Source organism: Limulus polyphemus, unplaced genomic scaffold, assembly GCF_000517525.1.
Source record: "Limulus polyphemus unplaced genomic scaffold, Limulus_polyphemus-2.1.2 Scaffold3126, whole genome shotgun sequence".
NCBI lineage: Eukaryota > Metazoa > Arthropoda > Merostomata > Xiphosura > Limulidae > Limulus > Limulus polyphemus.
In genome coordinates, this window is record NW_013668736.1 from 75,014 (window position 1) to 99,586 (window position 24,573).

The 24,573-nt window shown below is 33.9% G+C and overlaps 1 protein-coding gene across 1 annotated transcript in view; it reads left to right on the forward strand.

Moving 5' to 3' along the window:
* LOC111083003 (glutamate receptor ionotropic, NMDA 2B-like) overlaps positions 1-24,573 on the forward strand; it is a 102,471-nt gene that overhangs the window by 57,942 nt on the left and 19,956 nt on the right. Inside the window, exons 6-8 of the mRNA XM_022397074.1 lie at positions 821-1,004; positions 1,643-1,768; positions 16,385-16,605. Of these exons, the coding sequence (XP_022252782.1) occupies positions 821-1,004; positions 1,643-1,768; positions 16,385-16,605 (531 nt within the window). The remainder of the gene's footprint in view (positions 1-820; positions 1,005-1,642; positions 1,769-16,384; positions 16,606-24,573) is intronic.

The following is a 24,573-nucleotide window of genomic DNA, read 5'->3' on the forward strand; positions in this document are numbered from 1 at the left end:
CACCATATATTTTAAAGAATCTGGTTGGTTCTGTAAAGTATAGGTCTGTTACAAATACTATGGCTGTGATCCTAAAGCTAGTGTTGGCTACTATCGAGTGTCACTTTCTTACTTTTTGGTGTTTGTTGGTGTGTATTGACCAAAAGTCATGATATCTAATGAAAAGCACCTTAAGTGTGAAAAAAAGGTGCGGTTAAAAAGTATTGAAACCAAAATTGGCAGACAAACTGGTAGCTACACGTATAGTATTGATGAAAATTGTACAACAAATATTCATTCATTATTTAGCCAGACTGCGTTTTTAATTCAACTTGGGGCATGTTGGTGTTATTTTTAAATATATATTCCAATTAAAAACTTAAAAGATTTTGAAAGGCATCCATTTATCAAATCAAATAAAAAATTAGTTTTCTTTGCGAAAACCTTTTATACCAGATATTATAATAATTATTAAGTGTATTGAAAACTATAAGGTGTAAAATGACCATCTACATTATTGAAAACCATAGAAAATCCTATTCTTTAAGGCTGTAAGGCCCAACTTGAGTCCGCATCCAGCCCACACACTTATGATTAGGCACATGTTACATTTCAAGTCATGAATTACAAATGATTAATTGGTAAATCAATTTGAAAATGAAAATCCCATTGCAGTAAGTCATGGCCTTCCGACGTTTCCATTCCTTAGTCTGCCTTCAGTAAATAAAAAATGTTAGACCATTTAAGATATTCTCGAGTAAGGTGACTAGTAAACGGACGATATGGAGTTTGTTGTTTGTAGTTTCATATAAGATTATTCATGTTTTTTACGATATATTAGAATGGATCATGGAACGGACTGATAGCAGAAATTTTAGAAGAGCGAGCAGATGCTGTTGTGACAAGTTTCAAGATGAATTCCGAACGTCAAACAGTTCTGGACTTTACAGTTCCCTTTATGGAAACCGGAATAACACTCGTCGTGGCTAAACGAACTGGGATTATTTCACCAAAGGCATTTCTTGGTGAGAATTACCTAACTACACATTTAATACCTTTTTTTTTTGCCACTGTTATTTCTATGATATATGATGTCTTTTTCCCGTAAAAAAACAAAAACAAATAATATTAATCTTGCCATTTGGTATTTCTACTGCATGATCAAGATTTTATCATCTAAATTTTTGGTCTACTGAAGGAAAAATGTACAAAATGTCAGTTTTAAAATTTTATGTTATAATTACTTATAACTATTCAATTCTCCCCCAAAGAAAAATTTAATTACACAACGAGAAGACTCGTCGAAATACTGTAAAGTAAACACATATTATGCTAATCATTTTCACGTTACATAATCTACTGCTTTAGGTATATTTCTATAGAATCATTTTATTTCATTGTCACCAGAAACTTACCGTCAAATGTTTCGTTTTATTAACTAATGTGTTATTAATTTCCTAGACACAGTGTGTTGTTAGTCTATAACTACCATGGACTTCTACTGCCTTGATGATTGTGTTTGGACCTCAACATTCAAAGCAAGTTATTTCTATAACATTCATTCAGACTAGGTGTTTTCTATTCTAATACTAAACTGGCCTGCTTTCTAATAGAAATAAAGCATGGAAATTATGCACACATTTAATACTTTTACGTTTTTCAGAACCTTTTGACACGTTATCCTGGCTACTCATCCTATTGGTTAGTATCCAGGTTGCTGCCTTCGTCATCTTCCTGTTCGAATGGCTAAGTCCTTTTGGATACGATATGAAAATGTCGCCTCCAAGAGGTAAAGTTTTTTCGTATTTTCCCTAAAAAATATCTAGTGTTTTTCTATATTCAGAAAACAAAAGTTTAACAAGAAATGAAAAACGGGCAAAGAAGACAGCAAACCAGGGAATTATTATGGCTGTAACTTTTGCTAGGTTCAGAAAATAAGAATGCCATAGTAAATAAACCAAAGTGTAATATCGTTATACAAATTTTAAAATTACACGAGGTTCTGAACAGTTGGGAAACTTTTTGCTAAGATTATAATGAAAACAACTGAATAAACGTTTTTGCATGTTTCTTTTTCTCTTTGGTAAATTTTATGAAGAGCAGAAGAAGCTACTTAAATGTTGTTTTTTTTTAATTTCGCGCAAAGCTACACGAGGGCTATCTGCGCTACCCGGTCCTAATTTAGACTAGATGAAAGGTAGCTAGTCTTCACCACCCACCGCCAACTCTTGGGCTACTCTTTTACCAACGAATAATGGGATTGACCGTCACATTATAACGCCCCCACGGCTGAAAAGGCGAGCATGTTTTGTATGACGGAGATTCGAACTTGCGACCATCAGATTGCGAGTCGAGCGGCTTAACCACCTGGCCGTGCCGGTCCTCTATTTAAATGAGTCTCAGTTCAAAATATTACAAACTAAAACCATAATAGGAGTAAGTTACTGTTCATAGGCAACGTTTTATCAAAAAATAATAGGTAAAATAAGTATTTTTGTTGATGTATGCCCGATACTGGTTTAGAATATCAAAGCATGTCATTTAAAACATTATATAAATATACTAAAATTTCGATATCCACTTTTTAAAAGCACACGTGGCTACTCAAAAAATACTTCCGTCAGACTATCTTATAAATGTAAAGTAAGTAAATTAAAGGCATAAAAAAACATTGTGACCGATCATTTACTGATTTAGTGTAAATTGAATGTGGGGATATATTTTGTTGTTGCTTTTTTACTGTAATGTTTTGAAGTTAACTGATAATTTAAAAACGTAGAAAATTGACTTCCACTGAAATGAAAACTACCCAATCATTTTTTTTTTATCCATGATGAAATGATCAAAGAGACGATATTATAACTTGCTAGTTCAGTTCTTTGTTTACAAGAAAAATTTAAAATGAGTCACTAAATTTAGCGAATGCATTTGGCTTGGAAATACACTTGAGAAAAAACAATGAAGACTACAGATAATGCTGTCATGTATCTAGAAACTAGTTAAAATATAAAATATGATTAGTCAAATATATGACCGTTAAATATTAACCATTATCTAAAGAATACGTTAAGAGTTTTAAAATTCAGAATATTTGCTTGTTTTGTTTTGTAACACAAATCTTTACTTAATATTCTGTTATGTAAGAATCATTGTCAAAATAAATATCAAACCCAAATAAGTTTATTTTTTCTTTTCCGTTACTGTGTTGACTGGCCACAATAATAACGTGAATTCAACACGGCTTAAGCTAAAAAAAATAAAGAGCTATCACTACATGCTCTCCGAACCTGTTTTTTGACAACAAGAGATCCGCGGATTGTTACATTATCATCTTCGCATTTGTAAGGTTTTTTTTATGATAGTCAACAAAATTCATTACTGCTACTCTTTTAAGGGAATCAAAAAGCACAACCAACCGTTCCTCATATGTCCAATAGGTTGAATTGTGGGAACAGCTCCTGCATGGACAAAATTTTTATGTGGTTTTTCTCTATATTTTACCCTACTGTTAGCATAAAATAGTACAGACTACAGCATATCCTTCCAGTCCCTTTGAAATCATACCTTTTTTTTGCTCCTGATATAAGAAAACTTACATTAAGAATGAACATTAACTTCCATATAACAATTTTATAATGTCCATCGCACGCTCGGTTGGAAATAACCATATTCAAATTACTATCAAAATAATTGGGTAACTGGGACAATATCTGATTGTTAATGCACTCACTATAAGTCCTGTTTAATAAACGTTTGGAGACGGTTTGACTGGGGAATGAAAAAACTTTATTATAAATGTACGTCATTTCGATAACATTATGTCATCGTCAGGTACAAGTAGTTTACAGTGACACATGAATTATATATACAGTATGAAACAAAGAGGTCACATGACTGGAGATTGCTAGTATAGGTACCTATCTTGGTACCCTGGGGTGTTGGCTTAGGGTGGAGGTGTTTTGTTCAATTAAGATAGCTTCCTTTATTCTGCGTTTATTGCTATTTTGTTGATCGAGACACTTACACAGATAATAGAGTTACAGTTATAGTAGAAAACTATAATACTACATTTTTATTTCTCAATAATAAAAGGCAGAGTAGACTGAACATTTCTAAAGGTCTTTTTCTTAAATTATTTTAAAAATCATCGTTCCCATGTTCGATCAATAAAGTAACGCTACAGAGACATCATCCATGTAAACAGAATATAAATTAGTGTTATAAAAGTTCTCTCAGCATATTCTGTTTGTTTGAAGTTAAGCACAAAGCTACACAATGGGCTCTGCCCACCACGGGTATCGAAACCCGGTTTCTAGCGTTGTAAGTCCGCATACATTCCGCTGTGCCACTGGGGGCAGTATATTCTGAAAGTTCTTTCAGATGAATGCTTCCTTCACCTATGAACAAATATATCCACGAGGCCGTGTAACTTCAAAGAGACATTTGAAGTGAGTGTACAACGTTTCCTCAAACAATACCTCTGAAACCAACACCAAATGTAGAAAGCTTTAAAAAAAGGATCTGCTTAGTAACTGATGAAAGGTGTGGCACGACCTGGTGGCTAGGGTGTTCGAATCACAATCTGAGGGTCGCGAATTCGAATCCCCGGCACCGAGCATGCTCGCGCTTTCAGCCTTGGGGGCGTTATAATGTGGCAATCAATCCCACTATTCGTTGGTAAAAGAGTAGCCCAAGAGTTGGCGGCGGGCGGTGTTGACTAACTGCCTTCTCTCTAGTTTATTACTACTAAATTAGGGACGGCTAGCGCAGATATCCCTCGTGTAGCTTTGCACGAAATTCGAAACCTCCGAAACCAAAGTAACTGATCAATATAATATTGTTCCTGTAATTTTTTGTTGTCCCCAAGATAAAAGTGATTAAACTGATCAATATATATTGTTCCTGTAATGTTTTGTTGTCCCCCCAAGATAAAAGTCATTAAAATATTGTTCCTGTAATGTTTTGTTGTCCCCCAAGATAAAAGTCATTAAAATATTGTTCCTGTAATGTTTTGTTGTCCCCCAAGATAAAAGTCATTAAAATATTGTTCCTGTAATGTTTTGTTGTCCCCCAAGATAAAAGTCATTAAAATAGTTTTTAGTTCGACTGCTGTAGTAAGTGACTTATCACGTGCATTTGGTATTTTTAAGCGCAAAGCTATACAATGGCTGTCTGTGCTCTGCCCACCACCGATTTTTAGATTTATGTGTAATAAGTCCTCAAACTTACCGTTCAGCCACCAGACGCATATATATAGTAAATGTGATCTTACAAATCAAAATTATCCTCGAAACCAGGAATCGAAGGACTTTACCAATAAAGAAGACCATGTTTAAACAGTACGAGATTAATTTTATTCAACTTCCTCTAAAATAATATCTAAATTGCTCAGAAATAAAACTAAGCCAAAATATAGTACAACGTGAGATCAAGCCGGTTGTTGGATTTCATAATGATGATGATTGAGAGATTAAACCGACCAGAAAGTTTTACAGTTAGCCTTCCACTAGCTTTGCGTGAAATTCAACAAACACACAATCAAAACGTAAACTTAAAAGCATTAGCATGCCTTTCCATAATATATAATTGCTGTATAAGGACCGGCCCCGATGACTCAGCGGAAACCCTAAGGGCTTATAACACTAAAAATCGGGTTTCGATACCCGCGGTTTACAGAATGCAGATGACCCATTGCATAGCTATGCTCTTAACAACAAAAAACCATTAGAATAGTTTAATTGTCGTTTGTTGCCGTTTTTGAGATCATAACGGATTATAGATTATTTTATTAAAACCTAATGCTCTTAGTAATACATAGAAACTGGTGTTTGATGTAAAATTATGGAGTAGGTTCAAAGGGATCAAACAAAATAAAACAGAGTGAATATTTTTTGTTTGCATTTGTTACAAATCCGCATATTAGTATTGATTTATATTTTATATTTATATATTTCACGAAGAAATTTTAACAGTATATTTAATGTCATACGATCTGAACCTAACTTTAATGCAAGAAAGGTAAAAATTAAACAGTACATCCCGTTTTCGTCAAAATAATTTATTAGAATTCTAAAATTATGTACTGTGTTTTCTAATTAATTTCGACGTTTTTTATAACTCAGTACTTCATTTTCTTTCCAAAATGTTCACCAGTAAGTCAGCGGTAGACTTACGGACTTGCAACACTAAAATTCGGGGTTCGATTCCTCGTGGTTGACAGATCGCAGATAGCCTATTGTGTAGCTTTGCGCTAAAACCCCATCATGAATAATATATAAATACTAGCGTAAAAGCACGTCAAAAATGACGAAAAACCATTCGAAACCAAAACTATTCCATATAAAACTGGCAATACACAAAAGAAATATAAAATTTCCTTTCCCAGGAACGTGCTACATATTGCTCCTAAACCCACTACGTATAACTGAGCAAAAATGCTACATATTGGTGGCTTTCGATAAAAGATTAAAACATACGATGACCATGTGATTGCATGCACACTTGTTCTTCTTTTGAGTAAAAGTTGTCCTCTTCCCTACAGATAATTGGAATCTTCAGTCTGTTTTAACAAAGTTTTTTCGTAATAATTCCAAGCATAGATTTGTGCTAATTTTTTACTTATTTTTCACAAACGTTGATAGAATGTGAATGAACTTCCGTGTCTTCGATCACGGAACTCTTTCCTGTTTTCCTATTCGGATCCTACCTAGCTTGACGTCATAATGAAATGTGAATAATGTAGTGTCAAACACATAAAGCCATGCCTGATCTGGTCCTGGGAACTTTCTCCTTAACAGGCTTTTATATAGCAGAAAAAGTGTCGAAATTTAGGAGCTATTTACGCCTATGTTAACTATTAAATTCAACTAAAATGAGAAATGACACTCAAAAGAGGAATTATTATAAGAGAAAAAGTGAAATTGGACTCGTGTAACTCACGAAATTCGGAGAAATCGATCGAAACTTGGCTTTTATATATATTGATTTAACTTTTTGATTAGTTTTTTATTAAGTAAGTCAATAGAAAAGGGCTTAACTCATGAAACATTAATGATTTATTATATGGCTTATCATTAAAGTTGTATATCAAATTCATGGTTTAATGAGTTTTGAATACTCATCTTTAAAAGATGTGTAACAGGGCAGAAAATGTTCAGCTTTCTAACTTTTGAAGGAAACTAAGAATCAGATTAGTCGCACTATATCTATGAAATCAACGTAGTTTTTTGATATTGAAATATCAAGTGGCCAGAAACACAGTGGTTAAGTGTTTAAAAAAGTAAAACAAACGGCAACTAAATAGGAAGGAAGCAAATGATTAAAATAACTGTAGAGGTAAAGAATTAGAGAATCAACGCTTCAAATAAATTACCTTTATTGTGTCCAATGACAGAAGATGGTTCTTCGTCAATAGAACTTGAGCCATAGACCCTCAAAATTATAGTCTGGCACGATATTGTGTCCAATGACAGTATTGAAGATCGTTCTTCATCAGCAGAACTTGCCCCATTGGCCCTCAAACTTATAGTCTGGCACGATGTTGTGTCCATGACAGTGTAGAAGATGGTTCTTCGTCAGGATAACTTACCCCATTGGCCCTCAAACTTATAGTCTGGCACGATATTGTGTCCAATGACAGAATTGAAGATCGTTCTTCATCAGCAGAACTTACCCCATTGGCCCTCAAACTTATAGTCTGGCACGATGTTGTGTCCATGACAGTGTAGAAGATGGTTCTTCGTCAGGATAACTTACTCCATTGGCCCTCAACCTTATAGTCTGGCACGATGTTGTGTCCATGACAGTGTAGAAGATGGTTCTTCGTCAGGATAACTTACTCCATTGGCCCTCAACCTTATAGTCTGGCACGCTGTTGTGTCGAATGACAGTGTAGAATATTATTCTTCGTCATCAGAACTTGAACCAAAGGCCCTCAAATTTATAGTCTGGCGCGCTAACCACTAGGGAATGCCTGACCTTGAAATAAAATAATAAAAATTTGCTAAAGTATAAAGACCACATTTTATCAAATAATCGTGTTTAAAAATAGTGTAGATGGAAATAGATTAACTGTAGTAGGTCTCATGATAAAATGAGATTGATACAAGTAAAAATGCAAATCATTTATTGTTCACACAAAGTAAAAATTGTTCGTTTGTATATTAACACAAGGGTTAACTTGCTAACCGTCCCTAATTTTGAACTGATAGACTAAACGGGAAGTAGCACCCACCCCAACTCTTGGGCTACTTTTATCGAATAATTTGATTTGACGATCACTCTTATAACACATACACAGCCCTTAAGTGTAGAGCGCATTTTTACGGTAACAAGGCTTTTGTCATAAACTCCCGGCTCAATTGTCCGGCACACTAACCTAAAGTAAAATTGAAAACAGAGTCATACTGTATGCAATAGCTATAACGCAGTAAAAAACAGACTTGATTAATTTTACAATGCAAACTTAATACAGATACAGACAAAGAAATGTAGCTAGAAGTAATTTTTCATCTGTTTTCTTAGCATTTTATAGACTTACTCTTATACGAAAAATAAACATTTAGTTATTTTCGGGAAAGTGGTTAATTTCTAAAGAATGATATATAGTAAATGACACCCTTGGATGTTTGTGGATCCAGTAACAAGAAGGTTACAATTGTACCCACATCTTTGTAATTTGAAAACGAATAAAGAATGATATATAGTAAATGACACCCTTGGATGTTTGTGGATCCAGTAACAAGAAGGTTACAATTGTACCCACATCTTTGTAATTTGAAAACGAATAAAGAATGATATATAGTAAATGACACCCTTGGATGTTTGTGGAACCAGTAACAAGAAGGTTACAATTGTACCCACATCTTTGTAATTTGAAAACGAACATCTTACTTTTATGAGTTATTAAAGCTTTAATGATATTCAGTAACATCATTTATAAACACACCAAAAGAAATAAGATTCTCGAGATTTACTCTGTTCAATTAGAAAATACTTAAGAGGTGATTACATCTTATAGATCACCAGGTTCGGAATATCTTTTTTCATAACCTGTAAAGGTTATGGTTAGTTAAAAAACTATATAATTATTTTATTGCATAAAAATCGTGTGTGTTATAAGATTTATAAACATATAGTTATTCATTCCATTTCCCTGCTAGTTGATGCAGTTTAGCTGATCTTTATTGAAGTAATGTTTTCCCTATGGATGCTATTTCCTAGGTATTATATTATGTTTTGTATTATAGCTTAAAGAGGAATATTTATAGAACTACACATTGTTATACAGTTATATCAAAAGTGCCTTTTGAAAATACTGAAATATTTTAATCAATTTTGGAATCTGTTCAACAAGTGATTTGTTTCCCTTCAAAATCAATTTAATTTATTGAAAAAAAAACGAAATTACGGGTACTACAGTACATATTATTGCAAAATTATTGTAGAAAAGCATTTGTTACAAAGGAAATGCACCTGGCAAAATTTATTCATGTAAAATTTTACTAAACTGTGTAGGTAAAGCAACTTTTGGTGATAAGACATTTTATCGATGTCTTGAGACACAACTATCAAACACAAAAGGAATGACTTGAACCTGTATTATATTGTCTAATATTCCATTTTTATAATATTTTGTCACTCATCAATATTTCTTAGTAGATATACCAATGTGATCAGAGGAAGTATGATATCCGCGTTCATTTGACATAATCCAGAGGGCCTTACGTCAGCTTAGTAAGATGGCCATTTATGTCAGAGAATGACGTCACAGGCAGCTGGACAAAGGTTTACTTTTAGAGGTTTTCCACTATTCAACCAATATTCCGTGATACAGAAATGACGTAAAGTAAACACATAGCCGAAAATAAAGTGTGTCATCCGAAAGCATGCAACTATATTGAAAACTGGATAGCTTTGTTGAACTATCTATTACGTCATTCCAAGGATTGTTTGTTATGGATTTCGCGCAAAGCTAAACGAAGGCTATCTGCGCTATCCGGCCCTAATTTAGCAGTGTAAGACTAGAGGGAAGGCAGCTAGTCATCACCACCCACCGCCAACTCTTGGGCTACTCTTTTACCAACGAATAGTGGGATTGACTGTTACATTATAACGCCCCCACGGCTAAAAGGGCGAGCATGTTTGGTGTGATGGGGATTCGAACCCACGACCCGCAGATTACGAGTCGAGCATCCTAACCACTTGGCCATACAGGGCCTCATTTCAAGGAAGCAGACTATATGAATGGTGGCCAGATTCAGCAGATGTGACGCCCTCTATCGACACTTTCTGATGGGCAAAAATCCGTTTTCTCCCAAGGTCTTATTGTTATATCCACGACGAATTATTGTTCTATGATGAACAGTGTTCATTTCCCTGATGTTCGAACAACTAAGAAATTTTATTAGAATCCTGTTTATATATTTTTTGAGTAAGAAATCATATGACGATTATTTTATTTATCCTAACATCTATACCTTTATGGAGCAGTTGTATCCTCCACAATAGCTCATAATTGCGAGATCACTAAAATATAAGATTTTGAAATGAATGTTGCATTTTGTTCAGGAATCTGTGAACATGTTGACTAGAGTAGTATACTGACATGCGAAGAAAAAATGGCAATTGTTCTCATTTCCCTTTCAAAGTGGTTGAAAATATTTCCGTTAGACAGATGTTATGAATTTCTTTATTTGTTGGATATTCGCACAAAGCTACACAAAATATGTCTGAGCTAGCTGTCCCTAATTTTGAAATGATAGACTGAAGTAAAGGCAGCTACTCAGTAGCACCCACCGCCAACACTTAAGCTACTATTATGGTATTTTCCGGTGAGGAGTAGAATTCTTCGAAGCTAATATAACCCAATAACACACGTTGATCAAAGTGTAGATTGAACTGGACCTCCCTTGAACTTAAGACTTCGAGATTAAACAATTTTTCAGAATACTAAGTTTATTTATTTTTTTCAAGTGAAACTGATTTCCCGAAATAATATTAGGTAGGTACCCTATAAAACGGGAAAATCAGCAGTATATTATGAAGTAAGAGAATCAGAAGGATATTATGAAGTAATGCTTAACATAACTAAAACTAATTGAGTTTTAGTAAAGAAATAAACGTAGTGGATCGATGTGTGACACAGAATTAATAAACTTTATTAACTTAAAGACAAACAATGTGCGTGTACTTGTTTACATGGTCTCTTTTCGCTGTAATCGTGAGTTGATTAGACTGGCTTTCTTCCCTACAAATGTTATCAAATCACTCTAGATCCGTAATCGTGAGTTATTAGACTGGCTTTCTTCTCTACAAATGTTATCAAATCATTCTAGATCCGTAATCGTGAGTTTATTAGACTGGCTTTCTTCCCAACAAATGTTATCAAATCATTCTAGATCCGTAATCGTGAGTTTATTAGACTGGCTTTCTTCCCTAAAAATGTTATCAAATCATTCTAGATCCGTAATCGTGAGTTGATTAGACTGGCTTTCTTCCCTAAAAATGTTATCAAATCATTCTAGATCCGTAAAATGAATGTTTAAATCTAACATTTCTTACTTAACGGGAACTTCTGATTAACCCATGGCGACTAGCGCTTAACCACGTTATGGGTATTCCTATTCAAACAAAGGAGAGTCTGTAACCTCAAGCTATCATCCGACCTACCATTAATTAAAGAACACTGGTTGTCGACAATTCTTGCGCAAGTGCAGCATTACAGCCATATACTCATGTTAGGGTTATATCCATAGAATTACAAAGGAATAAAATCAACTAGAACGATAAATTCTTGACTACTTGTCATGCAAAAACTGCTTAGAATTAGAACAAACAAACAAAAATTGAAAACTTCTACATTCAAATAAGAAGGTACAAAAGACATGGTGTGCCTGCTTTCCACACTTTCCACGAATAGTAGGATTTTACTGTCATTCTGACCCAAGGCGTGGTTAGGATGCTCGACTCGCAATCTGAGAGTCGTGGGTTCGAATCCCCGTTCCACCAAACATGCTGTCCCTTTCAGCCGTGGGGGCGTTATAATGTTACGGTCAATTCCACTATTCGTTGGTGAAAGAGTAGCCCAAGAGTTGGTGGTGGGTGGTGATGACTAGCTACCTTCCCTCTAGTCTTTCACTGCTAAATTAGGGCCGTGTAGCGCAGATAACCCTGGTGTAGCTTTGCGCGAAATTCAAAACAAACAAACAAACTGACCCAAAGTACAAAGGAAGATTTCCATTGCAGTAAGAGGACGCGAATATGGGCGCCCCCAGGAAGGGACAAGAGGGAGCATTTGCCCCACCTCTCATTTCACAAAAAAAAATTGGACGTATTATGATGTAAGCTTAACATCGTAGTTAATGTAAATATTTTTAGTAATATTTATTAGAACTGTAAATTTGTGTTTGCGTTTAAGCACACATAACACACATTCTTTTATTCTATTGACTTACACTGTAAAAGATGATCACCTACATATATGTTTTGCTCTCCTTGAAAATACTTCTATCATGGACCCGTAAGATCCACAGACCGGCACGCTAACTAATAGGCCACGCTCAGCCCAGGTGGTAAGAAGAACAATGAGTTTTTGAGGTAGTGAAATAAATATTTAGCAAAGCTACGCTAAAGTGTATGAATTATTTATCGGCGTTTTCTAATGTTAGCATTAAACCAAACTTTTATTCCAATTTAGGAATTAAACTGTTACCAAAAATACATTGCAATCACTTGGAAGTTTAACAGTTTTACAGTAGCTTAAAAATACTCAATATAGATTAGGACTAATATTGATATCATACTGACATATGTGTATGTATATATATATATATATATATGTCTCAGTACAAGTATCTCAAATCTGTAAAATATGTTTCACATTTACAACCTGAACGGGACTTTGTGCAAAACATAGACTCGACAGCCAAGTTAAAGATCTCAAAGTTCAGAATTAGACACCCCTAATGTAGAACTGTTGATATGAGGGCAGCTAGTTAACAATACCCACCACATGCTCTTAACCTAGTAACTTAATTAACGGTCATTAAAATGCTCCTATAACTGAAAATACTGAGCTGATGATGACAAAACCTTGCCGAAACGTTGTACATTTGCTGTTATGTTAAACTTATATTAAAGTTTTTCTTCATTACCTATTCAAGCAATCTCCAACCATTATTAAACGTTTTGAATTTTCTGAATATTCTTAACTAACAGTAGCTAACTTAAAACACTTCGTTTATTAACACTGAAAAAAGAAAAGGTAGACCAGGTGTGGCCTAGTGGGCAGTATTTCCGGAATATAAATCCGAGGAATGGTTCGCGTGCCATTGTTGCAAAACCTTCCTCAGCAGTTTGAAGCTGTGGGTGTACTTTTGGAGTAACGATTAAAACCCACTATTCAATCTGACAGGAGTAGTCGAAGTGTTAGTAGCGTGTGCTGTTGATTAGCTGTCTTCCATCTGATGTACCAGCTCAAACATAGTGACAGCTATGCGCGGATAACTCTTTGATGTAACTATGCGTGACAATTCTAAGGCAAACTAAAAAAATATTTTCAACGCTTGCCAACTCTATAATGTACATCTGACCGAATATTTCAAAGATGCCAGTTAGACTTATCTAAACCAAGCGTCTGGGGACAAATACATTAATTACATTGTGTATTTTTCTGGTTCCTGATAAAAAAAAATAAAGTTAGAATATTAATACACATTATTAATTTTCATATTAAATGTTCCACAATCTTTTTAGTCACGTTAAACTTTCTAAGATTGTTATAAGCATGAGATTCTACCTAAGTGACTAGTCACGTTAATCTTTCTAAGATTGTTATAAGCATGAGATTCTACCTAAGTGACTAGTCACGTTAATCTTTCTAAGATTATTATAAGCATGAGATTCTACCAAAGTGACTAGTCACGTTAAACTTTCTAAGATTGTTATAAGCATGAGATTCTACCTAAGTGACTAGTCACGTTAAACTTTCTAACATTGTTATGAGCATTGTTATAAGCATGAGATTCTACCTAAGTGACTAGTCACGTTAAACTTTCTAAGATTGTTATAAGCATGAGATTCTACCTAATTGACTAGTCACGTTAAACTTTCTAAGATTGTTATAAGCATGAGATTCTACCTAAGTGACTAGTCACGTTAAACTTTCTAAGATTGTTATGAGCATGAGATTCTACCTAAGTGACTAGTCACGTTAATCTTTCTAAGATTGTTATAAGCATGAGATTCTACCTAAGTGACTAGTCACATTAAACTTTCTAACATTGTTATAAGCATGAGATTCTACCTAAGTGACTAGTCACGTTAAACTTTCTAACATTGTTATAAGCATGAGATTCGCGTTAAACGTTTTGTGAATTTTGTTTCGAGCCATCAGCACACTCTTTTAGAACCTTATCAATGCAAAGGGATAGGACTGTACATAGGCTTCTCCTTTATACTGGATCATCGACTGATTGCAATATAACATATTCATGCGTTGATGCCATATATTGATGAAAATCAGTAATAGTTGGTTCTGAAGGAAAACCTTAACGACTTGTAGACTTATTCCGGTAGTTTCACTAAATCATTACTAGCTTTGTTCACATAATACACATAGCCATAAATTAATGTCTTTGAAAATTGTCAATTGTACTTATGACCAACATCATTTGAAGCCCAGGAAAATCCTCAGAACCAAACAGTATCTATACTGGTACTAAAATTATGTAGTATCATTAACCAGTAGTATGGTCCTTTAGAGTAATCAACAAATACAAAATGCTTGCTTTATGCATATGTTTTATACCTCTTTGTACACGAACTAACAAAATCTCAGCTGCTAATAACTCTAAAGCGAAAATTTTAAAGAAATCAAAGCTTTATACCGAAAGTTTTGGTGTCGTTGTTGCATTATTATCGAAATGCAATTGAGCGCAAGAACAACATAAGCCTACATTTTCGGGATTTTCAGCTTAACTTTGTTAAAAATGGATTTCCCAACCACATAAACTTATGGTTCCTTATGAAATGTGAAAAATAGTGGAAATATTTCAACCTCATATTGCCAAAGATTATAAAACATATAAATCCCAGAACTTCAATGTTGTTGATTAATATAGAAAATAAACTTTAAAATTAATAATTGTCTCATCTGACCAATGTGCTCATAGTTTATTATATCACACTATTAGAATATTTCGGCTCACTTAGATGAAGTAATGAGAACAATATTACATGTCTGCTCATAGTTTATTATATCACACTATTAGAATATTTCGGCTCACTTAGATGAAGTAATGAGAACAATATTACATGACTGCTCATAGTTTATTATATCACACTATTAGAATATTTCGGCTCACTTAGATGAAGTAATGAGAACAATATTACATGACTGCTCATAGTTTATTATATCACACTATTAGAATATTTCGGCTCACTTAGATGAAGTAATGAGAACAATATTACATGACTGCTCATAGTTTATTATATCACACTATTAGAATATTTCGGCTCACTTAGATGAAGTAATGAGAACAATATTACATGACTGCTCATAGTTTATTATATCACACTATTAGAATATTTCGGCTCACTTAGATGAAGTAATGAGAACAATATTACATGACTGCTCATAGTTTATTATATCACACTATTAGAATATTTCGGCTCACTTAGATGAAGTAATGAGAACAATATTACATGACTTCAAAGGCTTCTAACGGAGTGTTTCCTTACGTCTCAAACGATGCCTCTGATAAAATTAAACACATATATATATATTTTTTTATTCGGATTATATAATTTTATTCTAATGTCCCTCTATTTGTCTAGTTCTTAATTTTTTTGTAAATCTAATTTCTGGGCATCTACGGTGGCTCTGATGCTTCAAAAACCTTTCTGAATCGAATTAAATGTCACTATCTAATTTTACGTCTCCGATAGCTTGTAAAAATAAGTATTACAAACATTTAATAAGAGGTTAAACATTTAATCGAATTAAATGTCACTATCTAATTTTACGTCTCCGATAGCTTGTAAAAATAAGTATTACAAACATTTAATAAGAGGTTAAAAATTTCATCGAATTAAATGTCACTATCTAATTTTACGTCTCCGATAGCTTGTAAAAATAAGTATTACAAACATTTAATAAGAGGTTAAAAATTTCGAAGTGCAAAGAGAAGCCAAAACTGGAAGATGAAAGCCAATAACGTGGGCTATCAGGTTTGATTTAAGCTAGGTCTTCTTTGTATCTTAGAGTGTGCCCATCTCATAGAGTTTTGTCAAATATTCGAGTATCTTTAATTTACAAAATACTTGACTTACCTATTTTTTAATGAACTGTACTTTGTTCTACTTGTGAATGTATATGTTTTATCTTATAAACTTTGTTTTTTAGATCATAAGTTCTCTCTTTTCCGAACTTACTGGCTAGTTTGGGCTATACTGTTTGGTGCCAGCGTTAACCTCGACTGTCCTCGGGGTTATACAGCTCGTTTCATGTCCAATATCTGGGCCATGTTTGCTGTGGTCTTTCTCGCCATTTACACTGCTAATCTAGCGGCCTTCATGATCACAAGAGAAGAGTATTATGACCTGGTTGGCATCGAAGACCACAGGGTAAGCGTGTTAACGTTAGTTATATGTACTATAATGAATTTTCTTTAAATATGACAAATGGAACATTGACTTACACGAAGACGTTGAAAATGTGAAGAATTAGCACTCAGTCGAACGCTAAACAAGAAGTCAAAACACAAGATAATATAGGCATAACATATATTGCGTACTCTAATAAAGTTCAAATAACATTTCTAATTCTTATTCAGGTATCGTGAGGCATAACATAAATAAATAGGCCCCTTCAGACTTGCTTGTTTGGAAATACCAAAAACTGGTTCTTTGAATAAGCAGAAAAAAATATTTTCAGACACAATACACGAGATAATATATTTCTAGCTTTATCAGATTTACAAAAACGTTTACCAAGCCTTATCCATATTAAAGTATGTTACAGTGCTGAAGATAGCTGACAGTTCTTCCCTCGGTTTCTCATTTAAATCTGAATGACTTATAAGTGTGTAAAAGTGCTGAAAATGACAGGACTTTCTTAGTTAGATTTCTGGAAGTTTCTTGGAGTTCTTAGTTAGATTTATTTTAGAGAAAGTTTAGCATTAAAGCTAACTATTAGTACGGTTCTTAGTAATAGTTCTTTTCAAACCATTCTCATTTTTTTAATATTTTGTTTATGTTGTAACAAGTTCAATGTTACATAATTTCCTTGATTGATTTACTTTTAGAGTACTTGTCCAGTATACAGCTCCATTAATAAAGTTCCATTTTATAATCCCCCCCTACCTTTCTTTCGAAGCACCTACTCTACAATCTTTTATGTCAAGTACACATATAATAATTATTAACAGAACACGTTTTGGCTGAAAATTACTTTGTAAAGATTTGATAACTTGATCATGACGAAACACTTAAAAAAGAATGTTAAAATTTTATCTTATTTGAGTGAGCACGAATATTAGATAATTTCTGTTTAATTTAACAATGACATTAGTAAATTTATATAAATTTTCAAAATCTCGAAGAAATGTCTAGTAATTTTATCTTTTAACTTTATAATTTAATATTTGCTTTTGTTCTGGGGAGGAGAATTCGTGCTAAAACATGTGTTTATATAGTAAATATATATAAGAAAGAAATAACACATATATTGGGTAGGTTTGTTTAGCAGGTGCTGGCGACAGATCTCTGGAACAAAGTCGTGTTTTTGATTAACATATACGTAGTTTACAAGAAAGTGAGCGATATTTTAAGTGATACATAAATAAGACTACATATCTGTAAAAATGTGTATGTTTTGATAGGAAGAGGAGATGAAAGATGTATTTACATAAAAATATTGACCACTATAAGCTATGTGATCTTGTAGCAAGGTGTGTTTGTAGTGTAAGATATGCATACAACACATGACTTTTCTCGAAAGTTAGTCTACACTGCATGTTTACAGAAGAAATATGTGTCGTACTAGCAGGTTTTCTTTATGTTAGGCGAATTTTCCTTCTTTTTATGAATATTAACCTTTGAACAAAGCAAACTATCTACATAGATCAGAACCAAAGATAAACAAGTATATATATGTTCCTTTTTGTTGTTTAAGGATACTCTAAACTGGAAGTTATGGTTTGATAAGTAAAGAAGTTTCTGCTAATATTTGTATTAGAATATGTTTTGTTTATGGAATATTATTGGAATGTATCCTTGCGTTGTAAGCTATACTATTTTTATTGCGTGCATATTTTTGTTTTGGTGAATGCGCTGTATTTAAGTACCTCTTTTCTCACAAAGCATAATTTTTGAAATATATTTATATTTTGAAAAATAAAATTTTCTTGAAAGATATGCATTTGTTGAAAAGCATTATTCTGTTGGAAGATATGAATATCTTGAAAAATATTCCTTTGTTGAAAGCTGTGCACCTGTTAAGTGTACGATTTTTTTGAAAGGAATGCACTTGTGAAACGTTTGCTTTTGTTGGAAAATACTTATTGAAGGTATGCTAAAATATGTACTTTTATTGTATCAGCGCATGTGATGTGCTACAAAATTCGAAATATCTTGTTATTCAGTAACATCAACAGCTTTACGCAATAATTCGATTAATATAGCAGCAAGATAAGGAGGCATGAATGATATATGAATTACAAGAGTTTCTTGAAAACTTGAATCTCCGTCGTAGAAAGTGCAGTCTGAAACCGTGTAACCGAAGTTTCTGATCAGCTGTTTGTTTGAAATAGTTTCTACAAAACTTCAAATCCCATCGGAGGGATACAACTTCCCAACAGGCTGTTACAGTCCACATACATATATAGAAATATATCAAATAGTTTCTACAAAACTTCAAATCCCATCGGAGGGATACAACTTTTCAACACGGCTGTTACAGTCCACATACATATATAGAAATATATCAAATAGTTTCTACAAAACTTCAAATCCGATCGGAGAGATACAACTTCTCAACAGGCTGTTACAGTCCACATATATATATAGAAATATATCAAATAGTTTCTACAAAACTTCAAATCCCATCGGAGATACAACTTCTCAACAGGCTGTTACAGTCCACATATATATATAGTGTCTTCTCATCACAACCACGCAGCATAAATCCTCTCTTCGCAACAGCTATAGCATCAAACTTATCTGTTAGAAATTATTGGAGGCACGATTTTTCAACAAAATTTATTAATCTGAGTACTTTCTTTAATACAAGGGAGTTTACTCCAGTAGTTAATTGTGCCTAGTGATAAACTGTCTTTGCATGTTTGAAGTTTTCTAGTTGGAATACATTGCTTCAAAGTTAACCAGTCATCATAAATTTTGTTTTGAAATCTTCTGTAAAATTTATTGTCTACCATTTCCAGTTGTAAACCCACATTTTACATTTAAAAAATTAAATTTATTTAATGCAGGCTATTTATCAAGCATTTATTCAATCATACCTAAGCAAAGACGTGCATTTAATTTTGTTGTACAAAGGGTTGAGTACGTTGTATTAAAACGATTTTGTAACCTCACCAATTCGTTATAGTCCATATCGCCACATCCGATCTGACTACAATGAATCTTGAACGATAGCCCTACAGTGTAATTTCCATTGAAAGAGTACCACCGTAAGAGTTTCATATCCAAAACACACCATCCCGCCCTGTGTGCGTTTTATAATCCATTTACTGTACTGTTTCTCAGTGCCCGTTTAACAGTTCGATCGCACTGAAATCCATAAACAGCATGACCAATGTGCCTTCGCATGGAATAGTATATATGATTCCACGTTTCATTCTCCAGCTATTTAAAATACATAAGGGTTGAACGGGAAAAATTACTGGAGGCCTCATCTTTGCAAACTAATACCCTTTTGGCCCCATTTTCGTACAAAGCCCATATTTTTGTATGGTACAAAGTGTCCAAAACATTGGTTTGATAGTAACCAGAGTTCATCTTGAACTTTGTGTCCACTCTCTTGATCCCTAAATTACCCATAGATTAGCATCCAGGGATGATCATGAATCCCTCTGAAAAAGGCTTTCGAAATGCAATGCACAACTTTTGGAAAGTTTTTTTTCATCCATTTACTGGACATTTTCATCCATAGACAATGACGCGAGATTTGCCACAGATATCAAAGTACACATATTCTTGGTCGAGTGTCATTACATCCTGCTAGTTTTCTAAGCTGGGTATCGATCATACAGTTTTATACAGGTGGTCTTCCTTTCCTGTATATGTCGTGGAAGTAACTTGTGTTGATTTTCCAGATGAAGATCATTCTTGATTATGTTGTGTATTGTTGCCTGGGGCACACAGATGGCTTTTGCCACTGCCTTTTGTGTTCGTGAATTCTGGCATGTTACAAGACGTCTCATATTGCTTATCTTAGGAAGGATTTGTAAGAGGTCTCTTTCTAAATGGTTTTTGCCCCAAGTTAATCTATATTGTTTTTTTTCAATTGCTATTGCAATTGATATGTTATGTGAAGGTGTAAAACTTACCAAGCAGACCCAAAGGTTCTTTAAAAGAAAACTTTTATCGAATTAGGTTTAGATTTATATAACCCTCTTTTCTCGTAATATCGCTACTGATTAATAAGTGAAAAATACCAGAGGATATGCTGAGAAAATAGAAAAAAAAAGTGCTCAGAGTTATAGACACATAAAATAATTTAGTATATAAATTGTTTAGAAAAAGAACAAGGAATGTTAATAACTGATGGTGTTCCCAACTTTCATAAACACACAGTGATCGGCAAAGTCACAAGGCGCAACAAAATACCGTGTGACTGGCGCGAAAATAAGATTCAGTGTTACATATTGATGAACAATCGTTCTTGAAGCCCAGCGTAATTACACGGGTGAAAGAAAAATTATTCAAAATGATAAGACAAAACAGAACCTTCTTTAGAGAGCGTTCCATGATACTTATTTATGGATGATAAAAGTGTGTAGGAATGAACAGACAGATGTGACTAGCGAGATAATAAGTATTTAAGATTTGGTTTGAATATCGCGCAAAGTTACATTAGGGCTATGTGCGCTAGCCATCCCTAATTTAGCAGTGAAAGACTAGAGGGAAGGTAGCTAATCATCATCAACCACCGTCAACTCTTGGGCTACTCTTTTACCAACGAATAGTGGGATTGACCTTCATATTATAACGCCCCCACGGCTGAAAGGGCAAGCGTGCTTGGTGAGACGGAGATTCAAACCCGCGAGTCAAGCGCCCTAACCACTTAGCCATGCTGGGCCAAGTGTTTAAGAAGGGCAGCGTGTTGAAATAAAGAGATAAATAATTCGAGAATAACTGTCAGGCATTAACGCAACAAAGTGAATAATAAAAATTTTGTAATAAATGATCGAATGATGTGAGTGTTTGTTTCAAAGAGAATATAGTAATGAAGACAAAAAGTGTGTTGAAATAAAAAAAGAAAGGGTTATTAGTGTAGATGATACGATTGTTGAAATTAATAACAAAAGATGAATGAGATAATGAGATTAAGACAAAATCAAGCAAAGAGTGCGTGAATCACAGAAGAAAAGGAAACACGGATATATAAATTAGGGGTGTATTCTGACATACGTTGTTATAAGTAAACGAAAATGATTCGTTTGTTTGCTGTTAAGCACAAAGTTATACAATGGCTATCTATGATGTGCCCAGCGCGAGTATCGAAACCCAAATTATATTGTTATAAGCCCTTAGAATTAACGCTGACCATCGGAGAGAACTAAAATTAATATAAAATATTATATAGCTAAAAACACAAAGTTGGTAAAGTTGTTTGTTAAATTTCGCGTAAAACTATTCGAGGGCCATCTGCGCTAGCCGTCCCAAATTTTGAAGTGATAGACTAGATGGAAGGCAGTTATTCATAACATAACAGCCACTTCTTGGGCTACTCTTTACCAACCAATAGTGTGATTGACCGTCACATTATAGCTCACCCAAGGCTGAAACGCAAGCATGTTCAGCGATGGGATCGAACCCCCGACCCTCAGGTTGAGAGTCAAGTGCCCTAACTACCAGGTGTGAAATAGGGCTAAAAATTAAAAGAATGTGAGGATGGAATATGTAAAAATGGATTAGTGAATTATTTTGGAATAAAGAAGATTCGAATACCGAATAGGAAACGTTCATCCAGGAAAAACAAGTATGCATAAGGAAATAAATTTTAAATAAAAACGTGGGATTTAGAAAAAGAGAATGTGTCAAAATATAAACAAAAATATAGATAAGAGAATCCTTTTGGGATAAACAATCGGATACTAAGAAGGAAATATGATGGAGAAACAAATATTCATATAAAGTAAAAACTAGACAAAACGTTCGGTATATTCCAATGCTGATGAGACAAACCTATAGAGAAATATGAGACAGATATAGAAATATTCAGGAATATAGTTTGAAGTTGAACTGTGACAGAAAAAACTGAATTCGATAGGAAACGTTTATCGAGATTAAGGCACAGAGAAGAAGGTGAAAAGGGTGTTGGGATAAAGGCACAGGAATTGAGAAGGAATTCGTTTCAAAAAGAAGTAACAATGAACAGGAAAAAATCTACCTGTATAAATGCTGTTGAAATACAGTGACTGACGCGTGAAGTGGGTTTGATAGAAACTAAGGAAAACGTATAAAACTAAGAAATAGAACTGAAGGTAAAATAATGCAGTGTTTGAAAGAATAAGCATTACACGGTAAATAACTTGGGATTGAAAACGAAGTTATAAAATATATGAGCAGGAAATTTAACAGTATTAAAATCCAGTAAAACAAATGAAACTTTTATCATAGTGGACAGGTACTGGAAAACTGGGTAAGTATATTAAAATCATGAATGAAAGAACAGACAAAAATTAGAATCGTTTTTAAAGAAATTCAATAGAGAAGCACATGGAAAGGGTAAATATATTTTGAAATGAATAGAAAGGTAGATTTGAGATGTTATTTATACAAACATACACCTGTTTTTTGTTTGTTTGTTAGAAGTTAAGCACAAATCTACACAATGGGCTATCTGTGCTCTGCCCACCATGGGTATCAAAACCCGGTTTATAGCGTTGTAAGTTCGCAGACACTGGGGGGGGGGGGCTGTTTTTGTAATGAACAAATTAGAATAACTATAACAAGGAAAACCACTACAGTCCTAATGCTTCAATAAAATGTAGGCATTTAAACAGCTACTTGTACTTTTCTATTATTGGTGTATATAAACAGCATTCCAGATAGACTATTGGTTACCAAGTGTCCAGCCTAACCTCATAACAAAGTTTGTCAGAACAGTAAATTGTTATTGTTTTTTGTTATTGTAAAACTACAAAATGGTTATCTGCACTCTGTCCACCACAGAGAATTGAAACCTGGATTTTACAGCTGACCCACCGGGAGACAAGAATGACTGAATAGACTATCTAAATATATCTAATAAGTAAAATAACGGTAAAAATATTTTACTATGGGGGAAAATATAAATTGAAGGTATATAGAAATTAAAACTGAGACTTAAAATTTGTTGAATAGGTTCGTTTCTTTATCTTTTTACAATTGGTTATTTGTGTCGTGCCCACAGCATGGCACTAACCATAAATTTCAATATTATAAAGCATGGATTATATCCCGAATTTTAATGCTATAAGCCCTCAAGCGTACCACTGGGCTATCAGAACGGGAATCGGTACGATGAAACAAGGATAAAAACAGGGATTATTTCACTTATTCTGGTACCCGAGGTATTTATTTGGAAATAGAAAGTGTCTTGGTTTGATTACCATAAGTGTTTCAATCAATTAAATGTGTCAGTACAAAAGACTGGCATGCATACAGAAAGTGCGCAGAGTGGAAAAGTTAAATCAATATTGGAAAGAGTATTGCGTAATATTATCGTAAAGAGAAAAATGCTTTTGGGAAGAAAGATAAGAAAACAAACTGATATCATTTCTTACGTAAACAAGTGAGAACAATCATATATCTATTGTTTTCAACTTCTTAAAAAAACTTCAGACCAGGTGCAGTTGTGACAGGTAGTTTATTCATTTGTTAGTTGTTAAGAGCAAAGCTGCACAATGTGCTTATCTGTACTGTGCCTTCAGACTTGCCGCTGGGGTGCGTGCGTGTGTGTGTGTTGTAAATTCGAAGACTTACCGCTGTTCCACCAGGGGACGCTGAGGTGGGATGATAAGTAGACAATAGAATGCGGATTGAGTGTTGTTTGTTATATCACTAAATGTGGGGTTTGGTAATAGCATTCTTACCTTTGTAGCAGTCAGATACCTTATAAAAATCTGAATATTATTATTCTATTTGACGGTCTCAATATAAACGAAACGTATTCCATCGTTAAAGTGCAGATCATTTTGTCTTAATATTAAAATATTCACACAGGACGTGAGAACAATATTTCATGCAACAATAAAATCCTTGACCAAAGTAACTTTTAATAAATTAACCACATAGGTAAGTATTTTAGGAAACAATAGAAATGTATATGTTTATAGTTTTATAAGTCAATTTAAACTTTTCTTA